Below are 26,361 nucleotides of genomic sequence, written 5' to 3'. Positions count from 1 at the left end.
GAGCCTATGCGTAATGAGCCTAATGAGTCATCCATTACCTATTTCTAGTCATCTTTATGCATTGTTAATTTTAAGATCACCATCCTTCAGTGGCTCTTTTCTTTCATTCCATCCATATATTCATCCAGTCTCTCATTCAGTTTTCTTACAACAGGGTATAGTTCATTTGTATACTTATTTATTAACTATAAATTTATGAACTATATATATGTTTATTTATTCATCCATTTATTTATTCATGCATGTATTTATCAATATGTTTATCCAGTTATTGTAGCATACATCTGCACTTATTCATTTATTCTTTTTGTCCTACTACTCTGCACTCTAGTACCTGAGTATTTTCCAGTATTTTAGAGAAGCTTGTCTGTATATGATATGTTAATTTTGATATTTTGACAAGTTATGCTTGCACGATACTTTGTACTGAGTGATGTTTTCCCCTCTTTATGTATGGTTATCAGATATTTTTATCATTATATTATTCTATTTTATTTATAGTTTTGGTCTGCTGAAGGGTCAATCCCGAAATGCGTTACCATTGGATTTTATTCATCGCCAATAAAATTTGTTGATTCTTAAATATTTTGGTCACTGATGAGGATTCCGCATACTACTTGGTTACATGCACACCCATTTAGCCCTCTCTTTTCCTATCCTATTTTGTTGTCTTTTTGTCTCAACTCTTCTGTATAGATATGATCCTAACAGAAAAATGTAGCGTTTGCAAGATGGTTTGGTGCTTCCTGCTTCCTGTTGTACCTCCATACCCAACAACTCCTCGCTGATGGATCCATCACTCTGGCTCTGGAATAGATTACCGCATCTTATGAGCTGAAGGAAAATGCTGGGATGGACACTTCCTTCTTTCCTTCCTTCTTTCGGACTGGTGCACTAACTGGAAAAGTTTCCTGACTCAGGCCAACATAGTTATTATATTTTTTGCTCTAATCGCTCTTATAAAATCCATTATCGGACAAATTGCAGTTAAAGCCATAGTATTTGAAGGCGGGGATAACGCTCTTCTGGTGCCTATTACAGAAAAAATGTACCTCACAACGTCCTACACTGTGATGTGAACATGCAGTTGCGAGCCAAGTGTGAGTAGATCAGTCCCCTGGGAATCTGGTGAAGAATTAAGACCAAGTCCAGTAGGAAGGATGTAGCCCATGAACGTACCCGGGGTTTGAGGAGACCACTCATTTACGTGACTTGGGTGACTCAAAAGGGGAAAATGTTAGAGAATACAATATTACAGTAGATATTACCCGCCATTTTGTGTAGGTAGCTTCCATTTTGTATTATCTGCCTAGTGATTAGAAAAGGCCACATGAGTTACAGGAATTGGGTGAGTTTTAGGTTTCCGTTTCTCAAAAAGCAGAAACCTAACTTACCTTGATGTACAGCAGAGAATGTAATCAAAACTGCCTGGTCAGTTATTCTTCAGAACCCAATGTGGGTACTTATTTACCTTTGCCTATGCTAATCATAGTAGCCAAGCATAAATATGTGTAAGACTAACAATAAAGTACGAGCTGCCTTTTCTAAGATACTGGAGCCTTTGTCTTGGTTTTTCTCTCATCCAGATATATCAGCATTGGTACTTTTTCTAATTTGAAAGTCACTCTACAACCTAGAGAAGTCTGGAGACTTCACAGCAAATTCATCTCTAACAAACTGGCATCCCTGTTGGTGGGCGCAGGCAGAGCATTGTGATGAATGGAGGAACCTTCAACCCGGTCCATCTTCAGAGAAAATTAATCTCTAAAAAGTTGATAGGTGAGAACTGACATAGATTTCAATTCAAGAGGTAAGAATCTTGCAGTCATTTCAACTTGTCTAGCTCATTGATTGTAAGACTGACACACGATTTGCCAATCCTAATTAAATTAGACAAGTAAGTGCAGCATGTGCAAAGAGATGTGTCAGTGTGCAGAATGAATTACTGGAGGTGCTAAAAAAAAAGTTTAATAATGCAAAATATAGATACTTTTTCCAAAAATACTAATTTTATATGTTGCTCTTAATATTACACATTATTTAAAAAAAATAAAAAAAACACTTTGAAAGCAATGCATGCTTCATTGTGTTTGCACCTATGTGATTTGTGGATATGTTTTGGACGTGTTTAATACTGCTTAGTTTATGTTCACATTGGGGGTTATTCATCATTAGACCAGCTCCTTGGGACAGTTCTATGTCGATTTTTGGAGCTCCGCCACCCATCAGATTCATTCACGTGGCTTTGGCCGTTTAATAAATGTTGTAATGGTCTATCAGTTTTTTTTTCAAAAAGTTTCAAAATGCATTAAAAGTCTCAGCATATAGATCAGCAGGGGACTGGAGTAAGTTTGAGACTTGTTATGAGACTTTTTGCAAAAGTCTCAAGTCGTGAATCTGGCTTTGCACGGTGTTGTATTAGCAGTAGTTCTATGTTTAGGCCGGAATAATGAAGAGGTGAATATAGTCCTGTAAGACTTTTTAGCAGTGAAAAGTCTCAAAAACCCTCACTTTGACTACTTTTTAACTCCTAAAAAGACCAGGAAAATCAAGGATAAATAACCCCCGTTGGGTGGATACATAGTTGATTTTCTGTATTTGCAGACAAAAACATGCACTGTAGCAACAAAGCGTATACACAAATGTCAAACACATGCTGCAAAACATCGTATATCTGCAGGGAATTGACCTATTGGAGCTCATTTACTAAGGGTTGCAGACCGCACTTTCGTCGGACTGTTTGTCTTTTTCGGGGATTACACGGCTAGGACAGGTGTTTTACAGGTGTCTGCGCTGTGATTGTGTTGCAACATGATTGTTTTTTGGCGCAGCTGCGCTGGCTTACATGCGACAAATTGTGGGGCGTGCCGTCGGACGATCCGTCTGAATCGGACTGGGCGCAAGATTTAACTTTCAAATTGTGTTGCAGGCTAATGCACTTACATGCATCACTTAAAAGATGGTGAACTTTGTCGGACCTGAGCAGGGAAGCGACACATGCAGGATATCGGGCACACGTTCTGAGTGATTTGCATTATAATTGGACAATGCACTTTCCGGCGGATGGCTTAGTAAATGAGACCCATTGTGTGGACTGATCTAAATCAGCAGCATGCCAATTTGTTCTCCAGACTTAAAGGGGTATTCTCATTTTGGCAAATTATTGTTATTGTTTGCATGATGAAAAATTAGACATTTTTCCAATGTACTTTATGTATCAATTCCTCACGGTTTTCTAGATCTCTGCTTGCTGCCCTTCTATAGAAAGTTTCTATGTTTACTTCCAGCGGATAGTAATCTGTCCATGGTCACACAGATGCACGGCTTGTTACATCACAGAGAGTAATCAGAGCCATGTGATATAACGAGCCGTGCACATGAAAGTATATCGGAAAGTTGTATAACTTTGCATATACAAACAATAACATGTTTTTGCTGAAATGGGAACACCCCTTTAACTCTGTGGTAATCCACAGTGAAATTTTGCACAAGCCCCAAGCAGATTTTGTAGATGGTCTGTTGTGAAATCTATAGAAAATCTGTGATGGAAAATATGTGCATGTTGTGTGCATTAATTTGCTTTAAAAACTGTATGTAGCTGTGTTAAAAATTTACATTAAAAAAACCCTCCGCAACACACTGTTACTGTATATACCAAAGTGGGTTAGTAACCAGCAACCCACTGGAAATATTCTCTATTTGTCCCTAATCTTTGTCATTTACAGAGACTTATATTATTTCCAGAAATAATTAATATTTTGACAACTATCATACAGAAATATTGGGGGAGTGTAAGTAGGTGGCAGGGCATATTTTAAGTGTTTCGCCAGGGCTCAAAAAAGCTGCTTATTATCTGAAGTCAGGAGACTCAAGTTGTGCTAGGCCATCCTTACTCCGCATGAAGCACTCACAAAGCAGCTGCACAACTTTCTCCCTGTTCCTGTCCCAGAATGCTCTGTACTGCACGCAGGAGAGAAAACTTCATCAGTCCGCCCGGAGAAATATGCTGATGCAGTGAAGAAGCAAAATGTCCAACCTTCTGTGATCTGTGACATGCAGGGGAGCAGTCAAGGAAGCAGCATGTCTGCAACATGGGTTCTCAGTAAAAACTGTTTTGTCAATGACTGTGTATTCAGAAGAAACTACTTTTTTACCAAAAGAGACGCAAGAGTAGATCACTGAAGTAACTGACACTGACTACTAGGCAAATTTTAAGTAGTGTAAAATATACGTTTCCTATTTTAGTTGTTTAAATCTGGGGCTTCATATATCTTATAAATTATATTCCAGGTTTGTGGCTGGACTACAAACTGCTGTGATGTTAAATCACTGCTTTGATCTGCAGAAATCATGGTGCAGTTTCTTGGTTGCCAGGAGTTATTCTTGCTTTTCAGGATCTCATGGTTTCTTCCTTCTAAGAAGTAGCAATGCATTGGGTACAAGGCCAGCCTCTTGCAGAGTACAAGTGTTGTTGTCATAAACATAGTGGGGGAATCGACTGATTATATCACAGGACTTAATATCTGCAGCTCTGTATTTAAAAAATAATAAGAAAATATAAGAATTAGCACTGCAGTAATTGAGAAAAAGCTGAGTATTTAGGAGCAGAAATTACCTATGTTGTGAAAGGTAGGAACGCAGATCTCCAATAGTCTCAGAGGGCAACATTCGCACCTTGTAAGTATGGTCTCCAGCCTCAGACTTGATTCGTAGGGTGCACATGCCAACATTAACCTGGGACCTAACATTAAAATACATGTGATATTAAGCACCTGGGATCCCAAATAGAATTATTGCTCTGACATGTAACTTATCTTGCTTAGTATTCGGACAGTCTGAACTTAGACCAGACAGTTTGCGAACACATGATCCCCAGCGATATATACATCACCAGCTGTGTGTTTGGAATTCACAACATTGAATTATTGCTGTGTATTATTGCAGAATTCAGCCTTTGCCACAAAGCAGTAATGTAGTTGAGAACGAAAAAATTCTTTTCTGGTTTCTGAACATTCTGCAGCAGTCCGGAGCATCTTCAACTAGCTTAAAATGCAAGTATTCTTTACACAAACTTAGGCCACATTTACAAGACCGCATGCCCGCCGGGCAGGCATATGTCCAGCGCGATGGAGTGAAGGAGGGGTGACTCCTCCCCTCTGTACAGAGATGCATGGCGTACAGGTCATGCACTCAGGGAAAGATAGGGCATGTCCTATCTTTTCACCGTGAACGGAGCGGTACCCGAATCGCTGCGTGCGGACATTGCTGTCTATGGGGGACATATGTACGGCCGCAAGCTTGCGGTTGTATATACGTCCCCCATACAGTCGTGTAAATGCGGCCCTAGGTCATCCTGATCCCACAGACCGCACACCTTTTCTGTAAAAGGGGGGGTCCTTGTATTATACCTAAAAATAATTCAAGAACTTAGAACAGGGCGGCAGACAGGAAGTCTGTGCATCACATTTTTGCTAATTAAAAACTCGAAAGTGTGGCATGCATATGTATTCAGCCCCCTGCCCCTGATTCAGGGACACATTTAGGTGCAATGACAAGTGCAAGTATGTTGGGTATGTCTCTACCAGCTTTGTACACCATGTTTCATGGTGGGTATAGTGTGTTTGGGTGATATGCAAAAATTAGATTTTAGTCTTTCCTGACCAGAGCACATTCATTCATATTCTTGCTGTGTCTCCTACATAGCTTTTTTCGTACAATGCAAACAAGATTTCTTATGGCTTGCTTTCAAAAATGTATTTTTTCCTGCACTCTTCCATACAGGTCAGATTTATGGAGTACAGAACTAGTTGTCCAGTTGATATATTCTCTCACCTGAGCTGGGGATCTCTCCAGCTCCTCCATAGTGATCCTGCGCCCCTTGCCTCCCGTCTGTCTAGTTGGACGGCCATGTCCTTTTATGTTAGCAGTTGTGCCATACTACTTCCACTTACAGAAGATAGACTAAACAATGCTCCATGAGATGATTTTTCTTTTAAACCTAACCCTCTAATACACTTTGCCACAACTTTATCCCCGAGTTGTCTAGTGTGTTCCTTGGTTTTCACAATGCTGTTTGGTTACTAATGTTCTCTAACAAACCTCTGATGCCTTCACAAAACACGTGTTGTTGAAGAGAGTAAACATCCATAAATATGTCCTCTACGTTTTAATTATGTGACTTCTGAATGCAATTTAACACTGTTTTAAGGTTCTATTCAAGAGTGTAAAAATAGTGTGTTCTGAATACATATACACACTGGGGGTCATTTACTAAGGGCCCGATTCGCGTTTTCCCGACGTGTTACCCGAATATTTCCGATTTGCGCCGATTTTCCCTGAATTGCCCCGGGATTTTGGCGCACGCGATCGGATTGTGGCACATCGGCGCTGGCATGCACGCGACGGAAATGGGGGGCGTGGACGAACGAAAACCCGACGGATTCGGAAAAACCACTGCATTTAAAAAAAAAACAAAATTGGTCGCACGGGCCATACTCACATGCACCACGATGAAGACGATGAACTCCGGGGCACCTCGGCGGACTTCGGCACAGCAGCGCCACCTGGTGGACATCGGGTGCAGGACCTTCATGAAATCGCCGGAAGACCCGAACGCTCATCAGAGAAGCCGCCGCTGGAACGCGAATGGACCAGGCAAGTAAATGTGCCCCACTATGCTTTTCAGTTTTGTGATCTGCAAAACTTTTGAAAAGCATGTATTATTTTCTTTGCACTAAAAAAACCTGATATTCTATTTTATATTCTCGGGCAACAGCGCTGTTGCATGACGGAGGGGCGGCATCTTAGAGCAATGCTGCACCCCCACCCCCACTCAGTCAAATACTGTCCGGCCGCCACACAGAAACATCGCGTCTCGGGCCACAGCCAGTGAGTTTAAATGTTTTAAAAAAACCTATGATATACTCACCTTTGGCTTCATCTCCTCAGTCTTCTTCCTGGCCTTGGCATACACATTATGACGTCACGCGATGTCGCGGCCGGGTGACATCACAGAGTGCGCTTGTGGGCCAGGAAGAAGCCGAGGTGAGTATATTGTGCTTTTTTAAGGGGCCCTGCTATGGACATTACATTAAAGAAAGGGGGGGGGGAGGGGGCACTGCTGTTTGCATTCTATTAAAGATGGGAATCTGCAGGGTCTTTCTATAATCGCCTCAGGTAGCAGAGAGGCTGGGAACACCCCTGGATAGAACAACAAAAAGTATTAATCAAGTTTGTTGCTGTGGATATTGATATCTTTGCAGCCCACTGTACTTTACTCACTGGGGGATGTATTAATGCTTTGCAGAGTAGAACTACACAGTCTTATGCTGCGCCAGATTAATCATTGTGTCCAGGGCTGAGTCTTGCCTTTTTGCTGCCCCCCTCCCATTAAGTAAGAAGTCCTAGTAGCCTTGTGCGAGACACATCTTTGGTTACTGAAGAACAAAGGCTATGTTCACACGTTCTGGTTTGATTATATTTCTAAACGCAATCCAAACGGAAGGGGGAGAGGTTTGGCCCAATTACATATGCGTTTCAAGTGAAAGGCATACAATTGGTAAGGAGCATCACGTGTTTTGCATTGTTAACATACAAAACACATGCTGCTTGTTACTGATTGCATGTGCTTCACTTGAAACGCATGTGATTGGGCCAAGTCTCTCCCTGGTCTGGTGCAAATGACTGCAGTTTTCTGGCGTAATACATCTCCTTTCCTCTACCAGGCTAAAATATCAGTGAGTTATTTAAATCAGATATGTCATTTGTACAGTATTACCCTATATGCAAAATAAATCTGAGGTTGCATATATTAGGGGAGATGTATCAATCTGTCTGCTGTCCCAGAATACTGGAGCCATTTGCACCTGAAATGCTGTGCGGGTTTTAGACCATATTTAGGCAGTTTTCCAACTTGTCAGAAAAAGGGGGGCATGTCATCTTTAAAAAGTGTGTTGCCACAAATATATTGTGTGCCAAAAAATTCAATATTGTGGCGCAGTAAACTAGACCAGAAGTGTTGCGGATCATTTATGCCAGTTTGTGCCAGACAGAACAGATGTTTCCGACTATCCCGACTCCTCTGTCTTTTTTTGGCGCAAGTGGGCGTGGCCTAACTTTTCCACATTATCCTTCACATTTATGTGTATTTTGTTGGCATTTTTAGGTGCAATTTTTAGCGCACAATAGACCAGGAAAAAAATGGTCAGAGAGCAAAATTAAGGCGCAGTCCATTTAAGCTTTTGGCGCACATCTCATTAATGTCGGCATTTTTATGGCGCACGACTGATTATTACTGTCTACCCATTATTTACTTACAGCCGTGCACCACTTTAATACACCGGGATGTGCTTTGCAGAGACTGATCTCCAATGCCAACAGACGTGCTTGCGCCAGAATTAGTAAATCCCCCCCATTGACTAATCTGGCACAGCAGAGAACTGTTTAGTTCTACTCTGTACTGGTCTAGATATAATGTTACTGGACTAATATTTTAATACCCTGAAAGTAAATGCAAAAGTAAAGTCTAGTTCCAAATCATTTACCCTTTGTTCATTGACAGGATCAATGGAGATTCCACAAGGATCTCATCTGCTTCATGCGCCTGAAAAATATACAGAAAAAAACTTATAAGGGTGAAGACACACATGGCGTTTTTGGGCCGTTTTTACTAAGTGCGTTTTCAGATCGTTAAAAAACACATGCGTTTTTTAAAACGCATGCGTTTTTGTCTGTTTTTCATTGCGCAATTTCGGAAAACCGGACAAAACCGCATGCGTTTTTAAAAAACGGATGCGTTTTTTAACGCATGCGTTTTTAACGATCTGAAAACGCACATAGTAAAAACGGCCCAAAAACGCCATGTGTGTCTTCACCCTAAGGGTGACGTTTGTAAAGGACTCATTGGCAGTTATTGCTAAGACTTGATTTCAGTTGTTGCTGCCATGGGTGGTCCAAGTTATTAGGTTTAAGGGCAATTACTTTTTCACAAAGGGCCGTGTAGGTTTTGATTACTTTATCACTTAATGATAAAGACTTTCATTAAGAAATGGCATTTTGTTTTTACTTGTCCTAGGTTTGTCTAATAAATTTATTTGTTTGGTGATCGGAAATAATTAAGTTTGAAAAAGATCCAAAAGATTCACGAGGATTAGGACAAACACTTTCTCACCACTGAAGGTAACAGGGGTCTAAAAATATCAAATAATCTATACATGGCTCTCTCTGGTGTCCTGGTCCATCATAGCACCGACTGTCACCATCAATGGTTTATATACAGAAGTACATCAACAGTGCAAACCCACTGCAGCCTAAGGGTGAAGACACACATGGCGTTTTTGGGCCGTTTTTACTAAGTGCGTTTTCAGATCGTTAAAAACGCATGCGTTAAAAAACGCATCCGTTTTTTAAAAACGCATGTGTTTTTTGAAAACGCATCCGTTTTTGTCCGTTTTTCCGAAATTGCGCAATGAAAAACTGACAAAAACGCATGCGTTTTCAAAAAACGCATGCGTTTTTAAAAAACGGATGCGTTTTTTAACGCATGCGTTTTTAACTATCTGAAAACGCACTTAGTAAAAACGGCCCAAAAACGGCCCAAAAACGCCATGTGTGTCTTCACCCTAAGGGTGGTGGCACACATTAGCGTTTTCCACCACTTTTTAGGCCGTTTTTAAGCAGTCCGTAAAAAAACACATGCATTTTAAAAATGCATGCGTTTTTGACAGTTTTTCCCAATGATCTCAATTAAGATAATTGGCAAACGGACAAAAGCTGTCAAATAACGGATGCATTTTCAAAATACAGATGCGTTTTAAAACTCCTGCGTTTTTTTAACGGACTGCTGAAAAACAAGTTCAAAACGCCACATGTACCATTACCTCAGGCTTCATTCAGACGAACATCAATGGTCACACGGAGCGATCCGGTGCCTTACACATGTGGCACTGCTCCATACACAGGTAAAAGATAGGATATGTCCTATCTTTCCCGGTGTGCACGGCCCGTATGCCGTACATTTAAATGGAGAGGGGGGTCATATGTGTCGTGCAGGCATACGATTGTATAAATGCAGCCTATCACAGGCCAAAACCAGAGGAACTACTGAGAAAATGAAACTAACAAAATCATGTACAACGAATGGTAAATTTTCAAAGTTATGCAAATCCCAAAATGGTATCAACAACAACGACAGTTTATAGTGTAAAATAGAAAATACATACCAGTAGAGTCTCTCTAATTGGACCCTGAATATCCATGACTCGACCACTTTGGATAACAGATTTAGGGAGTCTGTTTAAGAACTGCTGCACAGAAAGGCGAGGACCTAAAAAAACACCCATATAAGTTATTAGATGCACATATACAGTGCCTTGCGAAAGTATTTGGCCCCCTTGAACCTTTCTACTTTTGCCACATTTCATATTGCATATTGATCAAAATGTACAAGTATACAAAGTAAAATATAACAAAATAATCTCAAAATCACTACCACATAAAGTGATGAATGCCAGATTTGGAAAATGTGGCGCTGTCCTTAAGCTGAAAAAGGCCTCTGTCCTTAAGGTGTTAAAGCACAGAGAGCATCACGAAGACCAAAAATGTAAGGAGTATCAGACCACCGCTACAAGCCACCTGAGATACACAGGCCTTGCATGGTGTTGCACTAGCAGAAGTTCTGTGTTTACGCCAGAAAAGTGCAGTGATGGCAAAAGTCCTGTGCAACTTTCAACCCCTTAATGATCGGCTTTTTTACTTCTTCTGATGCGACGCCTTTCTGCGGCGGCGTGCCAGAAGAAGATTAAGGCACATTAGGTCAATCTGGTGCCGGTGTCTGGCTGTGATATCACAGCCCAGACTCGGCGCTAACACCCGGGATCGGAAAAACTCAGATCCCGGGTGTTTAACCCTTTACACGCATGACCGCGGCGTGTAAGTACGGTATGTCCGCCAAGGATTCCCCCCCCCCCCCCCGTGAAATTACTGGGGGATCCGATGCCGAAAGTGGAGCCTGTAGACAGAGTTCATTTTACTATACCTGGTAGTTCACTAGTCTCAGTTGCATTTCCCTCTGCACACCCAACACTTTGACCGTGTCCTGGAAATTGATCCCATGGCCTACGTTCACGGAATGCAACATTGCGCATATCGTTAACCTGAAAGAAAAATAACATTAAAGGGGTATTCACGTCTGGGCATTAACATCCATATTCATTAATCTGCCATGTTTAAACATTTCTTCAATTAGATGTAATAAAAAAAAATGTTCCTGTGTGAAGATAATTTATCATAAATGTAGTCATATGGTCCCTTAGAAACAAGACTGTGTCCCTGGATACGGCCACCTCTGCTGCAGTGATTGCACAAGGAAACAAAAAGTTTTTTTTATATAAAATGTCCAGGAGTTACTGTATATAATACAGCCGTCCTGTGGTAATGATTTCTGAATCCAGGAGGCCCGGCAGGACTCAATAGCGCAAGTATGGCCACCGCTGCCAGAGTGTGACGTGGTCGTATCCGAGGAAGCCATTTTATTTCTAAGGGACAGCATGGCTACATTTATAAGAATTTATGTTCACACGGGAACTTTTTTTTTAATAGCATCCAATTGAAGAAATGTTTACATAAGGCAAATGAATTTAATTAAATGTAAATGCCCAGATAGGAATACCCCTTTAAGCTTCGTTTTACATAACAATTATTCTTCTTAGCAGCCACAAATACTTATCAAATCCTGTGTGTTAGTGTGTTTTGGACCAACTTCTGGTTTCCAAATACTGATGCAAAAGGCCGACTACAGAAGATCTTTGAGTTTTTTTGGATCAATAAAAAAGTGGTCATTCTTTGAGACTTTCTAGAACGGTGTTAAATGAACTGCATGAAAAAGTACCCATTTCCTGTGATTTGAGGGGACCCCATTGGATAGACCCCTACTGATCTACAATATATCCTCTATCCTTTGGATAGGAGATAAGCTGTATTGGTTGGCAAACCCTTTATACAGGCCAGGAACAGACTTTGTAAATTACGTAGCAAGGTATCAATTTTTGCAGATTCACAGAGAGGATTTTGGAAAGGCTGAACTCCATCATAGAGTTTAAATGTAAAATGGCTGGCTGATGCTGTATTAAAGAGAACCTGTCAGGCAAATTAACACCCAAAACTAAATATATTTTCATTAACTACCATTAGAAAGCATTGTCCCTTTACATGCCTGTAAACTTAAACCAAACTAAAGCTGTATGCAAATGACCTGAGAGAGGTCCAATGAATCCTTATCATATTCAGGTGTCCAGCTTATTCATGAGTGGGAGGCACAGCCACACCCCCAGTGCTTGACTGACAGCCTGTATAATGATGCTGGCTCCTCTATGTGCTTTCTAGTGCTGGCACACCCTGTAGCCTGTGTGTGTATGAGATGATTCTATACACATGACTGACAGCCTGTATAATGATGTGACACTCCTGGTGCTAGCTTCTCTCTATACTTCCTGGTGCTGTTCACCACCCCCCCCTGCAGCCTTTGTGCGACACAAGAGATACAACGGCTTCAGGACACAGCCATGTGTATAGCAGAACATGTCAATCACTTGTGTTACTGATGTACGCGTCTCACTTTATAGCAGAGCATGTCGGGGACTTGTGTAGCTGATGTATTGGTCTCACACATGTGTATAGCAGAACAGAGCATGTCAGCAAATAAAGCACAGACACTAGCAATGCTTTACTATACATTACACACAGACATGAGCAGGGAGAGGAGAGGGGAGTGGTAACACATGTGACATCACTTTCTCTCTCCATGTGCTCAGTCTCATTTACATAATAAAGAAAAAATGATTTTACAATGATTAATGTATGAATTGACTATATAAAGGCTGGGATGAAATCCTTGTGAATTGCTCCAACAGGTAGTGGCAGGGCCGGCGCCAGCACTGGGCATACTCGGGCAAGTGCTGGTGCCCATAGCTGCTGGGGGGGCCCACATAGGGTTGTACATAAGGAATCCATGGGAGTGAGGTGGGGCTGTATATAATAGGATAGTCCATAGGGTGCAAGATGTTTGTTTTGATAAACTAGGGAATACAGGCAGTCCCCGGGTTACATACAAGATAGGTTCTGTAGGTTTGTTCTTAAGTTGAGTTTGTATGTAAGTCGGAACCATATACTCTATTATTGTAACCCCAGTCAAAATTTTTTTGGTCTCTGTGACAATTGGATTTTAAAAATGTTGGGTTGTCATAAGAACCAGGATTAACAATAAATCTTCATTACAGGCACCATTGATAACTGTTAAAGCTGTTTATTGTGGCCTGGGACTAAAGAACAGTAAATTACCAAAATCTAGAGGTCCGTTTGTAACTAGGGGTCGTATGTAAGTCAGGTGTTCTTAAGTAGGGGACCGTCTGTATTTAAGGGAACAAGAGACTTTTAGTTTCTGAATTTTTAATGTCGTCTGAGGAGCTTTCGCCCAGGGGTCTACTGAAACTTGGAGCCAGGCCTGGATAGTGGTAACAGAATTAGTGACAGAGACTTGAAGACAGGTGTCCTTTAAAGTTTTGGTTCTGAAGTAGCAGATCTTCACCTGAAAAACAGTAGGTGCCACTGCTTTCTGCATCTGATTAACCTTCTAACATGTAGACAATGATGTCTTGTATGTGCTATGAAAGGTGCATGAAAGTAAACTGTGATGTGATGGGGGGCTGAAATTCCTGGTGGGCATCCTGTTCATAATAAACACCTAAGCTGCTAAATTTTGAATCCCTAGTGCAGACCCTAGTGTAACTTCACTTATATTGTAAAGACAGATAAAAAGCAAGATTCATGTAAAAGATGATTGTTTTAGCCATGTAGGGCTTTTCTCAAGCCAGGAAAAACAGGTGAGGAGAGGTGATTTGTCCAATTGTATTACTGTTAACATTTGTGTTTACAAAAGTAATGTAAACACAATGTTAACATATGAGTTTTGTTAACACAAGTGTTAAAAAAAATCATGCGCTTACAATGCATTTTTATACACAAATGTTAATAGTAATGTAATAAGGTAAATCACCTCTCCTTAGCTGTTGCGTTTCAAAACGCAACGTGCGAACACACCCTTAGAAATGGGGCGAATACCAATAATAGCATACAGAGGTTCATCTGAAATCTGTGTAGTCCCGTAAAGCTAAGTGAAATCACTTTCACAATTTACAGGTAGAGTAAACCCAAAACATGTGCTAACAGCAGCAGATATAATCAACATAGCTGAGGGCAATAGGCAGAGTCTGCCAGCAAATTCCTTAAGTCTATGTGAAAAATGAAGATCCTGATCACAAGTCCACACAGTGCAGATAAAACAAAAGAACTGTTTTCTGTTTTTCATGCTGCTTTCAGTGCAATAGTTCATTTTCTAGGCAAAACATGTTAAAAAAAAACAATGGGCCACATTTACTAAAAAAAAAAAAAGTGCAAACTTCACAAAATGTGCAGTGTTGTGTGATTCATGATTTTTTTTGGTGCTCCTTTTACATGGGACGTGTGTTCCATGGCTCCACCTTTATGTGCAGAAATTTGTGTTGTGTGAAGAATACTGCATCCGCGACACAAAAGGGTCACTTCCAACACAAATGTGGAGCGGACATTTCTTAAATACATGTGCAAGCAGTCTGCACTGAAAAGAATGTGCAAAGTCCGAAAGAAAACTGGCACAAGCACCTTAGTAAATGAGGGCCAATGTTTTACTTGTATCCGGAAACTGCTCTAAAAACTTCAATAAAACTGCAGTTCTTTGTGATGCAGTAAGGATGTAGTTTTAAGGCTACATTCACATCTTGATTTTGGGAATGTTCAGTATGTACACCAGGAAAACTCCTGTCAACAATGAACACGTCCATAGACATCCATCTGCTCCGTTTACGTCACCACTCGCAGGAAACACTGGATCAAAAAGTGCAGCAGTCCTCAAAGGACAACTACCACCAGGATTAATGGTTGCAAACCAAGCACATTGACATACTGGTGTCTGCCCACTCAGGCAGGATTTTTAAATTATGAAAATGCATAGGTTTTAATGGAGCCTGGGGCCCCCCTGGCTCATTTGCATAATCATAAAGCCTTTTATTCTTAAAAACAAAGGCATAAGACGCTTAAAGAGAAGTGGATCCTGCCAGAGGAGGCACACACCAGTATGTCAGTGTGCTTGATTTACAATCCTTCATCATGGTGGTAGATGTTCTTTAATAGCCTATTGGATAGGGGCAAATATATGGCATCCACCCCCAGCCTACAATGTGAATACATTCTGGTAGTTCCCCAGGGATTTAACTATCCATATTACAGTGAGTGACAGTTACATCACTGAGGAGTAGCCCGGATCACTGGCAGCAGCAAATCCTGCTGTCAGGAAAAAGGTGTTGGAGGACGTATGCCACTGTATTAGCATAAAGTGTAATAAGCTGCTGACCTCTGTGGTAAGCAAAAGTCAGGAATACTCTCCACGTAGCCTTGCAACGGAGGGAAATAATGCAACGTGAATGTAGCCTTATCCATGCCCAATGGGTTCTGTATATTGAATTTGGGTGCCTACAGCTGTGAATTCTAAATAACAGGATTCATACCAATGTCCATTGAAGAGAAAAGTAGCAGCACTCCTTTCGTTGCAGTGAAAAAAGCGGTGTCCTTATTTTTTAAAAATCATGCAATGTTTCGGATTCATGCTTGAAAAAAGATTTCCATGTTGAAGCGTTGCATTGTTTTGTGAATAAAGACACCACTTATTTAGACTGCAACCAAAGAAGTGCTGCTGCTTTTCCCTTTTATGGACTGTGCTGCTTGAACACACCCCAAGAGTAATCTGATATATGCTTCATCAGTCCTCAAAAGTCAAACAACTGTAAAACTTCATACATTGTCCATTAACAGAGAGCAGGGCCACTTGGCTGGCATGGAGAGAGAAAATTAACTTACACTATTCAATTAAAGGAAAGAAATAGGGCCAATAAAACAAAAGTTACACAGAACAATTTCATAGCACTGCATTTCATACACATCTCAGATATCCAAGAAATTATGGGGATATGTACCATACACATACCTCCCAACCATCCCAGATCCAGCGGGACAGTCCCAGTTTTTGTGCTCTGTCCTGTTGTCCCGTCCGGCTGAAGGTATGTGCTGCCATGTGTGAAAATTGGGATATATAGAGCTTTGTAGGTTGGTGTAGATGCTATTAATTTGGATTGTTTTTTTTTAAATTTGTATTATACCTTTGTACCGAATATGTACTTACTGACATGTATATATTACCAGCATAGTGTGCCTCATCTGTTGGCTGATGCCCATGTTACACTATTTTGTACATTTTTATAAAGGGGTTTTATACAGATTGATAATAAAATATGAACTTTTACTCATTTAATATTATGTCATGATAGCCCCATTCTTCCAATTGGCTGTATGTAATTACAAGTAGCAGTATCACTGTGTAAGGATTAGTTTAAGTGGTCCCCTTAAGTTTTGGACTTTTACAACTAGTAAAACAATGCATCAGATTTGGCACAATAGTCTGGTGTAAACTAAACTAGCTAATAGGAAGCGCAAAGTATGACTAGAAAGTGTTACAGTGTCAGAATTATCATCCAGCATCAGATTCTGTAAAATATCGAGCAGTGTTAAATTATGCCCTTCTTAGTTTACATTTTAGTTAAGTAAATATTAAATATGGACATAAAAATGTAACTGTATACTGAATACTGTAATGTATGGAATATGACTGTGAGATGTACTAATTTATAACAAACCCAGAAAGGAACAAAAAGTATAACTTTGCTTTTCAACAAGTTTTAAAATAAATCTTAAGAGAGATTATAAAATATTTCCAGGAAATCTCTAAAGGTTCAGGTGGGCAAGATATACATATTATATGTATGCTGCTAGGTTTGAATAACGCACTTCTCCCCATTGGATGAGAAAAGTGGGATTGTAACATCACCTTATGGCCATTTATGGCATTACATTGTCTTACCTTGGATTGTCTAAGTTTGTTTTGCATAATTATGTCCTCCTGTCAAATGGGCTCCATGACAGGCTAGTTAATAAGGGGTTCCTTACTAAGTCTGCTGTGAGAATTGAGAGTAGTTGGGTGGTGTAGCAGAGTAGAGACACCATACAAGATAGAAGACAGCCGGCAGACCATCACTTGCTGCTGCAGAACTATCCTGCCCCAGAATCCAGGGGATATCTTGTGAGTTACAGCCAAGCCAGATGAATAAATCCTAAGCCTGTATACAGCCAGTTCTAACTCAGCCCAGCCTGTTACCAGAGATAGATTCTGCATTGTTGTGCCTGCTCCTGATGGATTTCTGCATTGGAATTAAGAACTGGTAAAGGATTCCGTAAAGGTAGAGGATTCTACTCAACGGGAATCAACTTTGTCCATGTGTGTCCCTGGGCTAGCCGCCTCTAGGGCATCCTTGCAGCTGTTTATCCCTCTTCCTACAGCGTCCTTGTCAGATGAGACAGATGTGGGGAAAATCACCATGTGCCAAGAGAGGGCCCCCGGGAACACACAGCCAAGCCTCTGCCTCAAGACCACTCTCCTGCTTGGCTGTAAGTCGCCATTCCAGTTTGTAAATACTTTGTACTCAGTTACCTTAAAAGTAACTCCATCCGGAAAGCGTGTCTGCAATTCTGAAGGAAAGTATCCATCCATGATGTCCATCAAGCATTGCTAAAATGTGCAAAAAAAACAGCAATTGTTAGCTAGTAGGAACTCACCCCCAGATTTATCTTTCTTGCATCACATTCTCCTACCTGTGTTGATGGCTCTTGGTAGGAACGAAACGGTCCCTGGAACATGATGATTCCATTTTTATATAAAGTGAGAGGTACAGGCTCAGGGGGCCTAAGGCGCGCTGCCCCTGCTTTATACTCTATTTGTGACACACCTTCTCCTCCCAGCACATTCAAGTCCCGCAGATTCTCCAGGACCAGATCAAAATCTGGTTGGAAGCTGTAGGAAGAGTTTCCTGTGTATTTACAGATAGAATATCTTTAAATGTGGTTAATAGCCAATTTATTTTCATTTGGACGTACTGTTATGGAATTTGTAGATTGCTAAAGAACATTGACATTGTCACCTGTGCCGATCTGCGGGTTCTCCTGTTTGTAAGCTTCAGATGAACCTTCATCTCCAACCCAGGTAAGTCCATAATCACTTAGAAATTGCTGAGTGTAAAGAAGAAGCAAAATGAACTCTTAAACACACTCAAAGATCTACCGAAGACTAAAAGTTTAACTTTTGTAACCTAGAAAAACACAGCACAACCTTTTATTCACCTGTAATGTATATTTGTAATAATAATAATAATGTAATATTATTACAGCTAAAGATTGTCTTGCTTTCTTAGTTCTAGAACAGTGGTCAGTAAAAGCGCTACACAAAAGTAAGAGATCGAACAGAAATGTGAAACTGTAATATATCTAAAATGGACAGCCCTGTGCTATAAGCTCTGTTCATTACATGTACAGGCGATCCCCTACTTAAGAACACCTGACTTACAGACGCCCCCTAGTTACAAACGGACCTCTGGATTTTGGTAATCTACTGTACTTTAGTCCTAGGCTACAATAATCAGCTATCACAGTTATAAATGATGTCTGCAATGAAGCTTTAGTGCTAATCCTGATTCTTATGACAACCCAACATTTTTATAATACAATTGAGACAGAGACCCAAAAAATTCTGTCTGGGGCTACAATTATAAAGTATACAGTTCCAACTTACATACAAATTCAACTTAAGAACAAACCTACAGACCCTATCTTGTATGTAACCCAGGGACTGTCTTTAGTATTTTCCAGCCCTGGATTCTAAGGTTCAACCATCTACAGCGCTTTTATTGGCTTTCTGTGCACTAAACGGTCGTGTTATTAAAGGCGTTGTCTGGGATGGGGCTTATTAATATAACAAATACCCTATACTCGCATGGCATCCATACTATACTCACATGGCATCCATTGGAATACAAGACCTCGACAGCGACATTGCGCTGACAGTTTGCCTAAAGAAGCCAGGGGGTGTAGAGGGCACACGTGCTGTCAACACTGTGACACCACTAAACCTCTGTCAGCAAGAGGTGAGTGTAGGTTATCTTTATAAAATAAAAGCCATCCTGTTCAACCATTTTAAATTAGTAAAAGGAAATTATTAACATCAGAATCTAGACAGGATTTTGGTGGATGACTAAATGCACTCAAGTTCAACATTGACAGACGTACCTCCATGTCAGTTACTTTCTTCTGCAGCTCCTTACATTTCTTCTCAAGCTCATGAACTTGCTTTTCACCTTGTGTATGGTCTATATTATGAGGACAAAGATGAGTTATCTTTATTTTTCTTCCTTTTTTCTCCATTTTTTCTGTCTTTTTTAAGACATTTGTTTATCGTCAGTATTTATCTTCTATTCCAGATATGCTAAATGTCGCAAATAACATTTGAAATTTATCATTTCAAATTTTTCTAAAATTGGAGACATTTTTTTTGCGCAAAAAATGGAAAGGATTGACTCGAGACATTTGTGCAACATTTTAGACATTTTTAACAAATGTCTCAAAAAGACAACTGAAAAAAAAACATTTAACACAAGGAAAAAGTGAGATTGATTAATTTCCAAAGTTTCCAAGGAACTCCAACCGATTCTACATAAAGACACAAGATTAAAAGAAATATTTCCAGTCCCTCCTCTCCTGTCCTTCCGGCAACCACCAAACCTGAAACAACTGGTTGTCCGGAGTGCCCTGAGACCCCCATCAGAAAATGGTACCTCACCCTGCCTGCAAAGCAGGTGTAAAACATGCCAGCACATTTGCACGCGTGACCAGGTACCTGTACCTCAATCACAGCAGGTGCATGAGATCAAGGGAACCTTTTCCTGCAGGTCCTCTAATGTGGTCTACCTTATTATGTGTCAGCTGTGTCCAACCACAGGCCTTTATGTTGGGGAAACAGGTCAGAGACTCCATCAATGTGTGAACTCGCACAGAGCTGATATTAAAAATGAAAGGAAAGATCTCGCAGTGGCTGCACATTTCTCCAGAGAGGACCACACTATGGAAGATTTGCAGATTACTGTTTTAATGGGACATTTTAAGACACAGAGGGAAAGGAAAGAATGGGAGTATAAATTAATGAGGAGATTCAACACCTTGCAAAGTGGTCTTAACATTCATGCCAGCTTCATGACCTCTGACCTGGAGGCCACAAGCAGATAAGAGCCAGGGCTCATGTGTCTCGCCTCATAGGTTTTTAATGTTTTTATTGCCATCCTGTTGTAAATAAGATGTCCCTGTTTTTATCAATCTGTTGTTTTAGAGGTTTTTTTTAATATCCTTTGATGATCACTGTTTAGTGTGTATAAAATGCTGTGAATTTTCTGTTTCATGCATAACATCATGTCTGACGAAGAGAACTAGTATTCTCGAAAGCTCACATCAAATATACTCAGTCAGCCTCAAAAAGGTATCGCCTGACCTCTTCACTCTTCTTCTGCTCTCCATGGCTTTAACACAGTACAAATCTACACTACTAGTAATTTCCAAAGTAGCAGATGGAAAAAAGACAGGCAAAAACTAGCAAAAACAAACAGAGATAAGATAAATGACCCCACAGTAAATAACTGCAGCAAGTCTACAGATTTCTTTTTTGTGTCGGATTTTGAAGAATTTTTGTGGAAACAAGGAGTGAATTTAAAAAGAAGCAAAAAGTATAAAAGAAAGACTGAAAAACTAACACTCTTTTACATCCACTTCTGGATTTATTCTGATAACTTCCATAGAAAAGCGGAGTAATTTCAGACTCTGGTTATGTTTCTGATTTCTGGTTTCCTGCTGTAGTTTTTGAGGCCAGGAAATGTACCTCAAGTCCTTACTGGGTATTCTTACCCTCATAGGGCTAAATGACTTACCTGTCTTCCGGACTTGTAATTTCTTGATCTTTTCCTCTAAGGTAACAATCGCTTGATCCTAAAACACAAGTCAGTTGACATTAAGGCTTGTTTTTTACATAGTGCTTGCACCACAGTTGAGGAGTGATTGAAATCTTTAAGAATAAGGAGAGTTTTTATTTAACTCAAAGTGTAACAAATCATGGACATAATCCCCATATACTGCCATACCGTAGTATAGTAGGATTGATCAGACTACCTAGGGTTACAGTTCAAATCAACCCCTTTCTCTAAAAATTATATAAAAACAATAATAATAATTCTTTATATAGCGTACACAGATTACACTGCGCTGTACAGAACTTGCCAAATCGGTCCCTGACCCCAATGGCTCACAATCTAAACAACCGACCAGTATGTTTTTATAGTGTGGGAGGAAACCCACGCAAACACGGAGAGAACATACAAACTCTTTGCAGATGTTGACCTTAGGACTTGAACCCAGGTCCCCAGCGCTGCAAGGCTGCAATGCTAACTACTTAGCCACCTTGCTGCCCTTAAAAAAAAAAAAAAAAAATCAAAAACATATTACGCATCTCCACATCGCGAAAGTCCCGATCTATCAATATACAAAACCGATTCTGTATATACTCGAGTATAAGCCGCCCCAATTTGAAGCCGAGGTACCTAATTTTAATACAAAAAACTGGGAAAACCTATTGACTCAACTATCTAGGGTGGGAAATGCATTGGTCACAGCCTCCACCCAGTATTTAGCCAGCCAGACCATGTCCCCCAGTATATAGCCAGCCCACACCCTCCCCCCCCAGTATATAACCAGCCAGCCCATGAAATGAAAACGAGCCACTGTTTTACCAAGTTTTAACATTTTTGATGACTTTTAAAAACTGTTCCATATCACCATGACCATTAATATTTCTGCAGCCCAGCTATGTGGAAATTAATGGAGTTGCAAAACCACACACTACCCATGGACAGGAGAGGAACAGGTTTTGGAAGACAGCAGAAATGTTTTACAACCTCTGGACATCCCCTTTAATTATACACAGTATATTCTGCAATTCACTCAGGTATCCAGGCTTAATAATAGATTAATGCTTGCCAATTCTGTAGGGTTTAAATTGAATCAATTATCTCATTTATATGGATTACAAGATTACAATAGAAAGTACAATTTTTTTCATTTTACCATGTTGTCCTATCTACACAGAAATACTCCATAGACCTCAATGGAAATCTATGATCATGAGGCTGCTGTAAAGAATATCATACTATCAGAGCTCAGGTAAGATGAGAGAGCCCAACAATCAATCTACATTCAAAAAGTAAAAATAATAATATATATGGAAAACTTTGAACTAAAAGGATGAATATATTTTGAATAAGTTTCATGATCATTTTATGAACACTGTTCAGTTACAATGCTGGGTTCACATCAAGGTGTGTGCCATAAGTTGTAACGTACACAGTGGTATACGTCGCCTGGGAATCCTCCCCTCCCCCCTGAATGTGGGGGGAGGAGTGTACATCGGCAGCAGCCAGCAATTGGGTGCTGCCGATGTACGGGGTGTTCCCCCCAGGGATGTCACTGTCCTAATATGGACAGTGACATCACTGAGTCCTCCTGCCAAGCAACGTATGCGCTCGGCGGGACTGTGGGGATTAATACAATACGCTGCGTCTGCTCCCCATAGCGATCTATTGCCTCTGTGAGTGCATACGTCGCTCAGACAGAGGCTGCAGGATGAACAGATGTAGCTTGCTATGTCTTTCAATCCTGTATTTTTTTGGCGTATGGGAGGAATAGTAGTCATCAACTATGCCTCCATCTGCCACTATTTGTCAATGGATACGCTAAGCGTATACGTTGGGTGCTTTCCTGACATATACAATTAGCATAATACCTAAAAAGCGATATTATCCCAGCCTTACAGAAAATCTCCTCTTTCCAATAAGTCTACATGGAAGGTCTACAACTTAAAGCACATAAAACACAATAAATCAGACCTTTATCTGGATGTCCCGGGCTTGTAGTTTCACTTGGGTCTCCAACTCACTTATTCTTTTTACAGTACTGCTTAACAGATCAAAGTCACTTAAACCTGAAACAAAATAAAAATCCCATCAATCTGTCCTCCACATTCCGAAAAGTTATCAGTCATACAAGGATAATCTCACCATGTTCTTTCCCTAGTGCACAGACTCCCTTCTGTTGCAGGACACTGCTGTTGGATGGAAGACTTGCAACTGGAAAAAGCAAAACCGACTATGATATCAGAGAAATAGAACAGTGCCTACCTATTCACGAGAGGGATTCTTAACGACACTGCACATACATGAAAGGGTACAGAGGTTGGAACGGTTTGTGGGTCTAATTATGCTCCAAAATAAGCACGTGGAAACACAAAGCGGAGAAAAAGTATTGGGATTCCAAAGCTGCACCCAAACTGAGTGCAAAAAAAAAAAAAAACAGTAAGTGTCAGAAAAAAATTTGGTGGCACCGACACTCTGTAAATTTGTTAAAAGAATAAAACCATGGGGTTGCCCAACAAAGAACAGACACAAAATCATAATAAATGTACTGATGGAATAGCTTAAAGTTGAGGTGTGGAAACTGGCCCGTATATTGCTCCGATCACTCTGACTGTACACATTGCACAGGAGGAGAATTACTTGCATCATATTTTATCTCATGTCTTTTGTCAGAACTGTAACAACAAGGAATCTCGTCCGGTGCAATGTGTGGGGTCAGTGGGACTAGAGCAACATATGCCAGGCCTAATGTTCAGCATTTCTTATTGCAGGGATATCCTCAGGATATAACATCAATATCTGAAGGTTGGGATTAGCCCCTGAACTGATCAGTGGCTGGACTGACATAATACAGAGCCAGCTGGAAGCAGATAGCTGTAGGCTCTGCACAACTGGCACTGTAACTGCAGACGTGGCTTCCATTCGCTTTTTGGTAAGCGCTATTTTTAGTGCAAAGAATTGCAATTTAGAAGGGTTTTTCTGGGGTGTGCGGAGACACTTCAACTGACCCTAAAGCCTGGTGCCCATGAGCGACTTTGGACCAAGAAACTCGCTCTGTGCACTGGCAGGATTTCCCAGACAGAACCTTTAACTGCTGGACTGAACTGACAAGCTAAGCCCACAATTTCCTACCAGCGCACGGAGGAAGTTTCTTGCACTGAAAATGCGCTGGTGAAAAAACTGGCAATATATGCGGCTAACTGACAGACCTATATATGGCCATGTGTATGAGGCCGTAGTGTCCATCAAATGACGGGAGCACAATAATATATCAACCCAGTCGACAGGAAATGCATGAAAATAACTGCTCGCCAGCTTTCATGGTCCATGGGGGTCAGACTTCTATCATGTAGATGAGGTGTTGCTTGTGGTATTAATGTAGTAAAGTATATCTTATGTGTAATGTACAATGTTTCCCCTCTTATTACAGCTCATCTGCATGCTGTCTAGATTCCCTCAGTTTACCAGACAGACATGTCTGCATGTAAAACACAGATGTGCATGGAAAATCCAAATAAGTTGAAATTCCTCCCATGGTAGCATTATAAGGGAATTGCTATTCATGCACTTGTCTTGTGCTGTTGCTGAAGGCTGCTAACTTACCTAAGTAGGCTGCGTTGTCCTTGAATGGGGCCGCTCTCCTCCTAGTATGAAAGAAAAGAAGTCACAGACAGCCATTACTGCATAGACATGTTGTGTATGGGAAGGGGAGCGGTGTGTACCCGGATCTGGAAGGCTCCATCACCGTCTTCCGAGGAACCTCCATGGGCTCGGGTGTGTGACCGCCCCGATGTGTGAAGGGATCGGGTTGGCCGGCGAGGATCTTACTTCTCCGGGATCTCCCTAGTGTAACCAGCGGGCTGCTCATACTGAGCTCACTGCGCCGCCATATTGTTTGGTGCCGGTAACTAGGATACGACAGCTTCCCGGGAATACACGGGGATGGTCTATGCTCCTCAGTGATAGATATGGTGGTGCTACGGAACCTCCGTGTCACTGGTCGCCAGAATTATAGGAAGGACAGCACTAAAGGATAATGAATTATCCCTGTAATAACACAACAATTGCTCTTCCCATAACGTCACCAGGCAGGTCATTAGGTAACAGACCTCCAAACTTTTTTTTAAAACCACACCCATTGCCCCGCCCACAAGCAGAGTACAATATCGGCTGACAAGGATAGATAAGTTTCTTAACCCCTTAACGCTGAAGCCACTTTTCACCTTCCTGACACGGCCCATTTTTTCAAATCTGCCCTGTGTCACTATAAGTGGTTATAATTTTGGAACGCTTTAACATATCCAAGTGATTATAAAATTGTTGTCTCGTGACACTTTTTACTTCATGTGAGTTGATAAATTTTGGTGGTATGTTTTGTGTTTATTTATGGAAAAAAACAGATATTTGGTGAAAATTTGGAAAAAGTCTTGATTTTTGAAATTGAAAATGTTCTACTTTTTCCATACGTAGTCATAACAGCAAAAAAAAAAAACCCGTTATAACTAACATTAACTGAATGTTTGCTTTATGTGGACATGGTTTTTTATGCATCCTCTCATTTTTGTAAGATGTTATGGGGCTTTGAACTTTAGGTACGATTTCTCAAATTTTCATACACAAACACAAAATCACGCTTTTGCAGGACCTGCTTAAATTTCAAGTCACTTTAAGGGGTCTAACTAAAAGTAAAACCCCATAAATGACCCCATTATAAAAACTACACCCCTCAACGTACGTAAAACAACTTTGATGAAGTTTGTTAACCCTTTAATTATTTTACAGGGGATAAAACAAAATCGGATGCAATTTTGAAATTTACATTTTTTTGGCTAAATGAATGTGTTTTTCAAAAAATGTACAAATTCTCAGTGGATAAAATACCAAAACAGTCCACAAAGTTTGCTACCCAATCCCTCCCGCGTATAACAATACCCCATATGTGGTGGTAACCTGCTGTATGGGCACACGCCAGAGCATCGAAGGGAAGCTGCGCCATTCAGAGCAGATTATGTATTGTCACTTTTTATTGGCTACACAATCTTTATTTTTTGGGAAATTTGGACATATGAGGGCTTATTTGTTGCGACATGAGATGCACTTTACAAATACTTCATTTAAGTGGGTCATTAGCTTATTGATGAGACTTTATTAACTCTTAAATGTATGTAGGAAAACAATCATAAATTTTGGTTTCCTTTCTTCTTGTATTTTTTGGGGCCATTCATCGTACCATAAAAATAACATATTATCTTTATTCTATGGATCACTACGGTTATGGTAATACCTCATTTATATAGTTTTTAATATATTTTTACAATTTTACTGAAGAAAATCTCATTTATTTTCGTATCGCCATCTTTATGGAGATATAACGCTAATATTTTTT

The 26,361-nt window shown here is 40.5% G+C and overlaps 1 protein-coding gene across 1 annotated transcript; it reads right to left on the bottom strand.

Annotated features, from left to right (window-relative positions):
- Window positions 1-1,952: 1,952 nt before the first annotated feature.
- On the bottom strand, window positions 1,953-25,095 carry UBXN11 (UBX domain protein 11). The gene is made up of 14 exons (XM_072137063.1): window positions 24,698-25,095; window positions 24,579-24,619; window positions 23,121-23,189; window positions 22,950-23,044; window positions 20,943-21,000; window positions 19,258-19,337; window positions 18,117-18,204; window positions 17,791-18,005; window positions 17,630-17,707; window positions 11,036-11,153; window positions 10,221-10,324; window positions 8,544-8,602; window positions 4,616-4,741; window positions 1,953-4,531 (listed from the first exon to the last, which is right to left on the bottom strand). Exons 1-14 carry the CDS (start codon window positions 24,841-24,843, stop codon window positions 4,399-4,401), a joined length of 1,410 nt encoding a protein of 469 aa, XP_071993164.1. The 5' UTR covers window positions 24,844-25,095; the 3' UTR covers window positions 1,953-4,398.
- Between the last annotated feature and the right edge of the window lie 1,266 nt (window positions 25,096-26,361).

Source organism: Engystomops pustulosus, chromosome 2 (assembly GCF_040894005.1).
Source record: "Engystomops pustulosus chromosome 2, aEngPut4.maternal, whole genome shotgun sequence".
In the NCBI taxonomy this organism is placed as follows: domain Eukaryota; kingdom Metazoa; phylum Chordata; class Amphibia; order Anura; family Leptodactylidae; genus Engystomops; species Engystomops pustulosus.
This window is presented reverse-complemented; position numbering and strand designations above follow the sequence as displayed.

Bases quoted from the DNA above. Each gene is read 5' to 3' on its own strand.
- UBXN11 (XM_072137063.1), bottom strand. From the start codon at position 24,843: ATGAGCAGCCCGCTGGTTACACTAGGGAGATCCCGGAGAAGTAAGATC. The intron at 21,001-22,949 runs GTCTGATTTATT...CTTGTGTTTTAG, and splicing joins CCCGGGACATCCAGATAAAG to GATCAAGCGATTGTTACCTT. The intron at 10,325-11,035 runs GTATAGTAAAAT...GTGTTTTTTTAG, and splicing joins TGAGACTAGTGAACTACCAG to GTCCTCGCCTTTCTGTGCAG.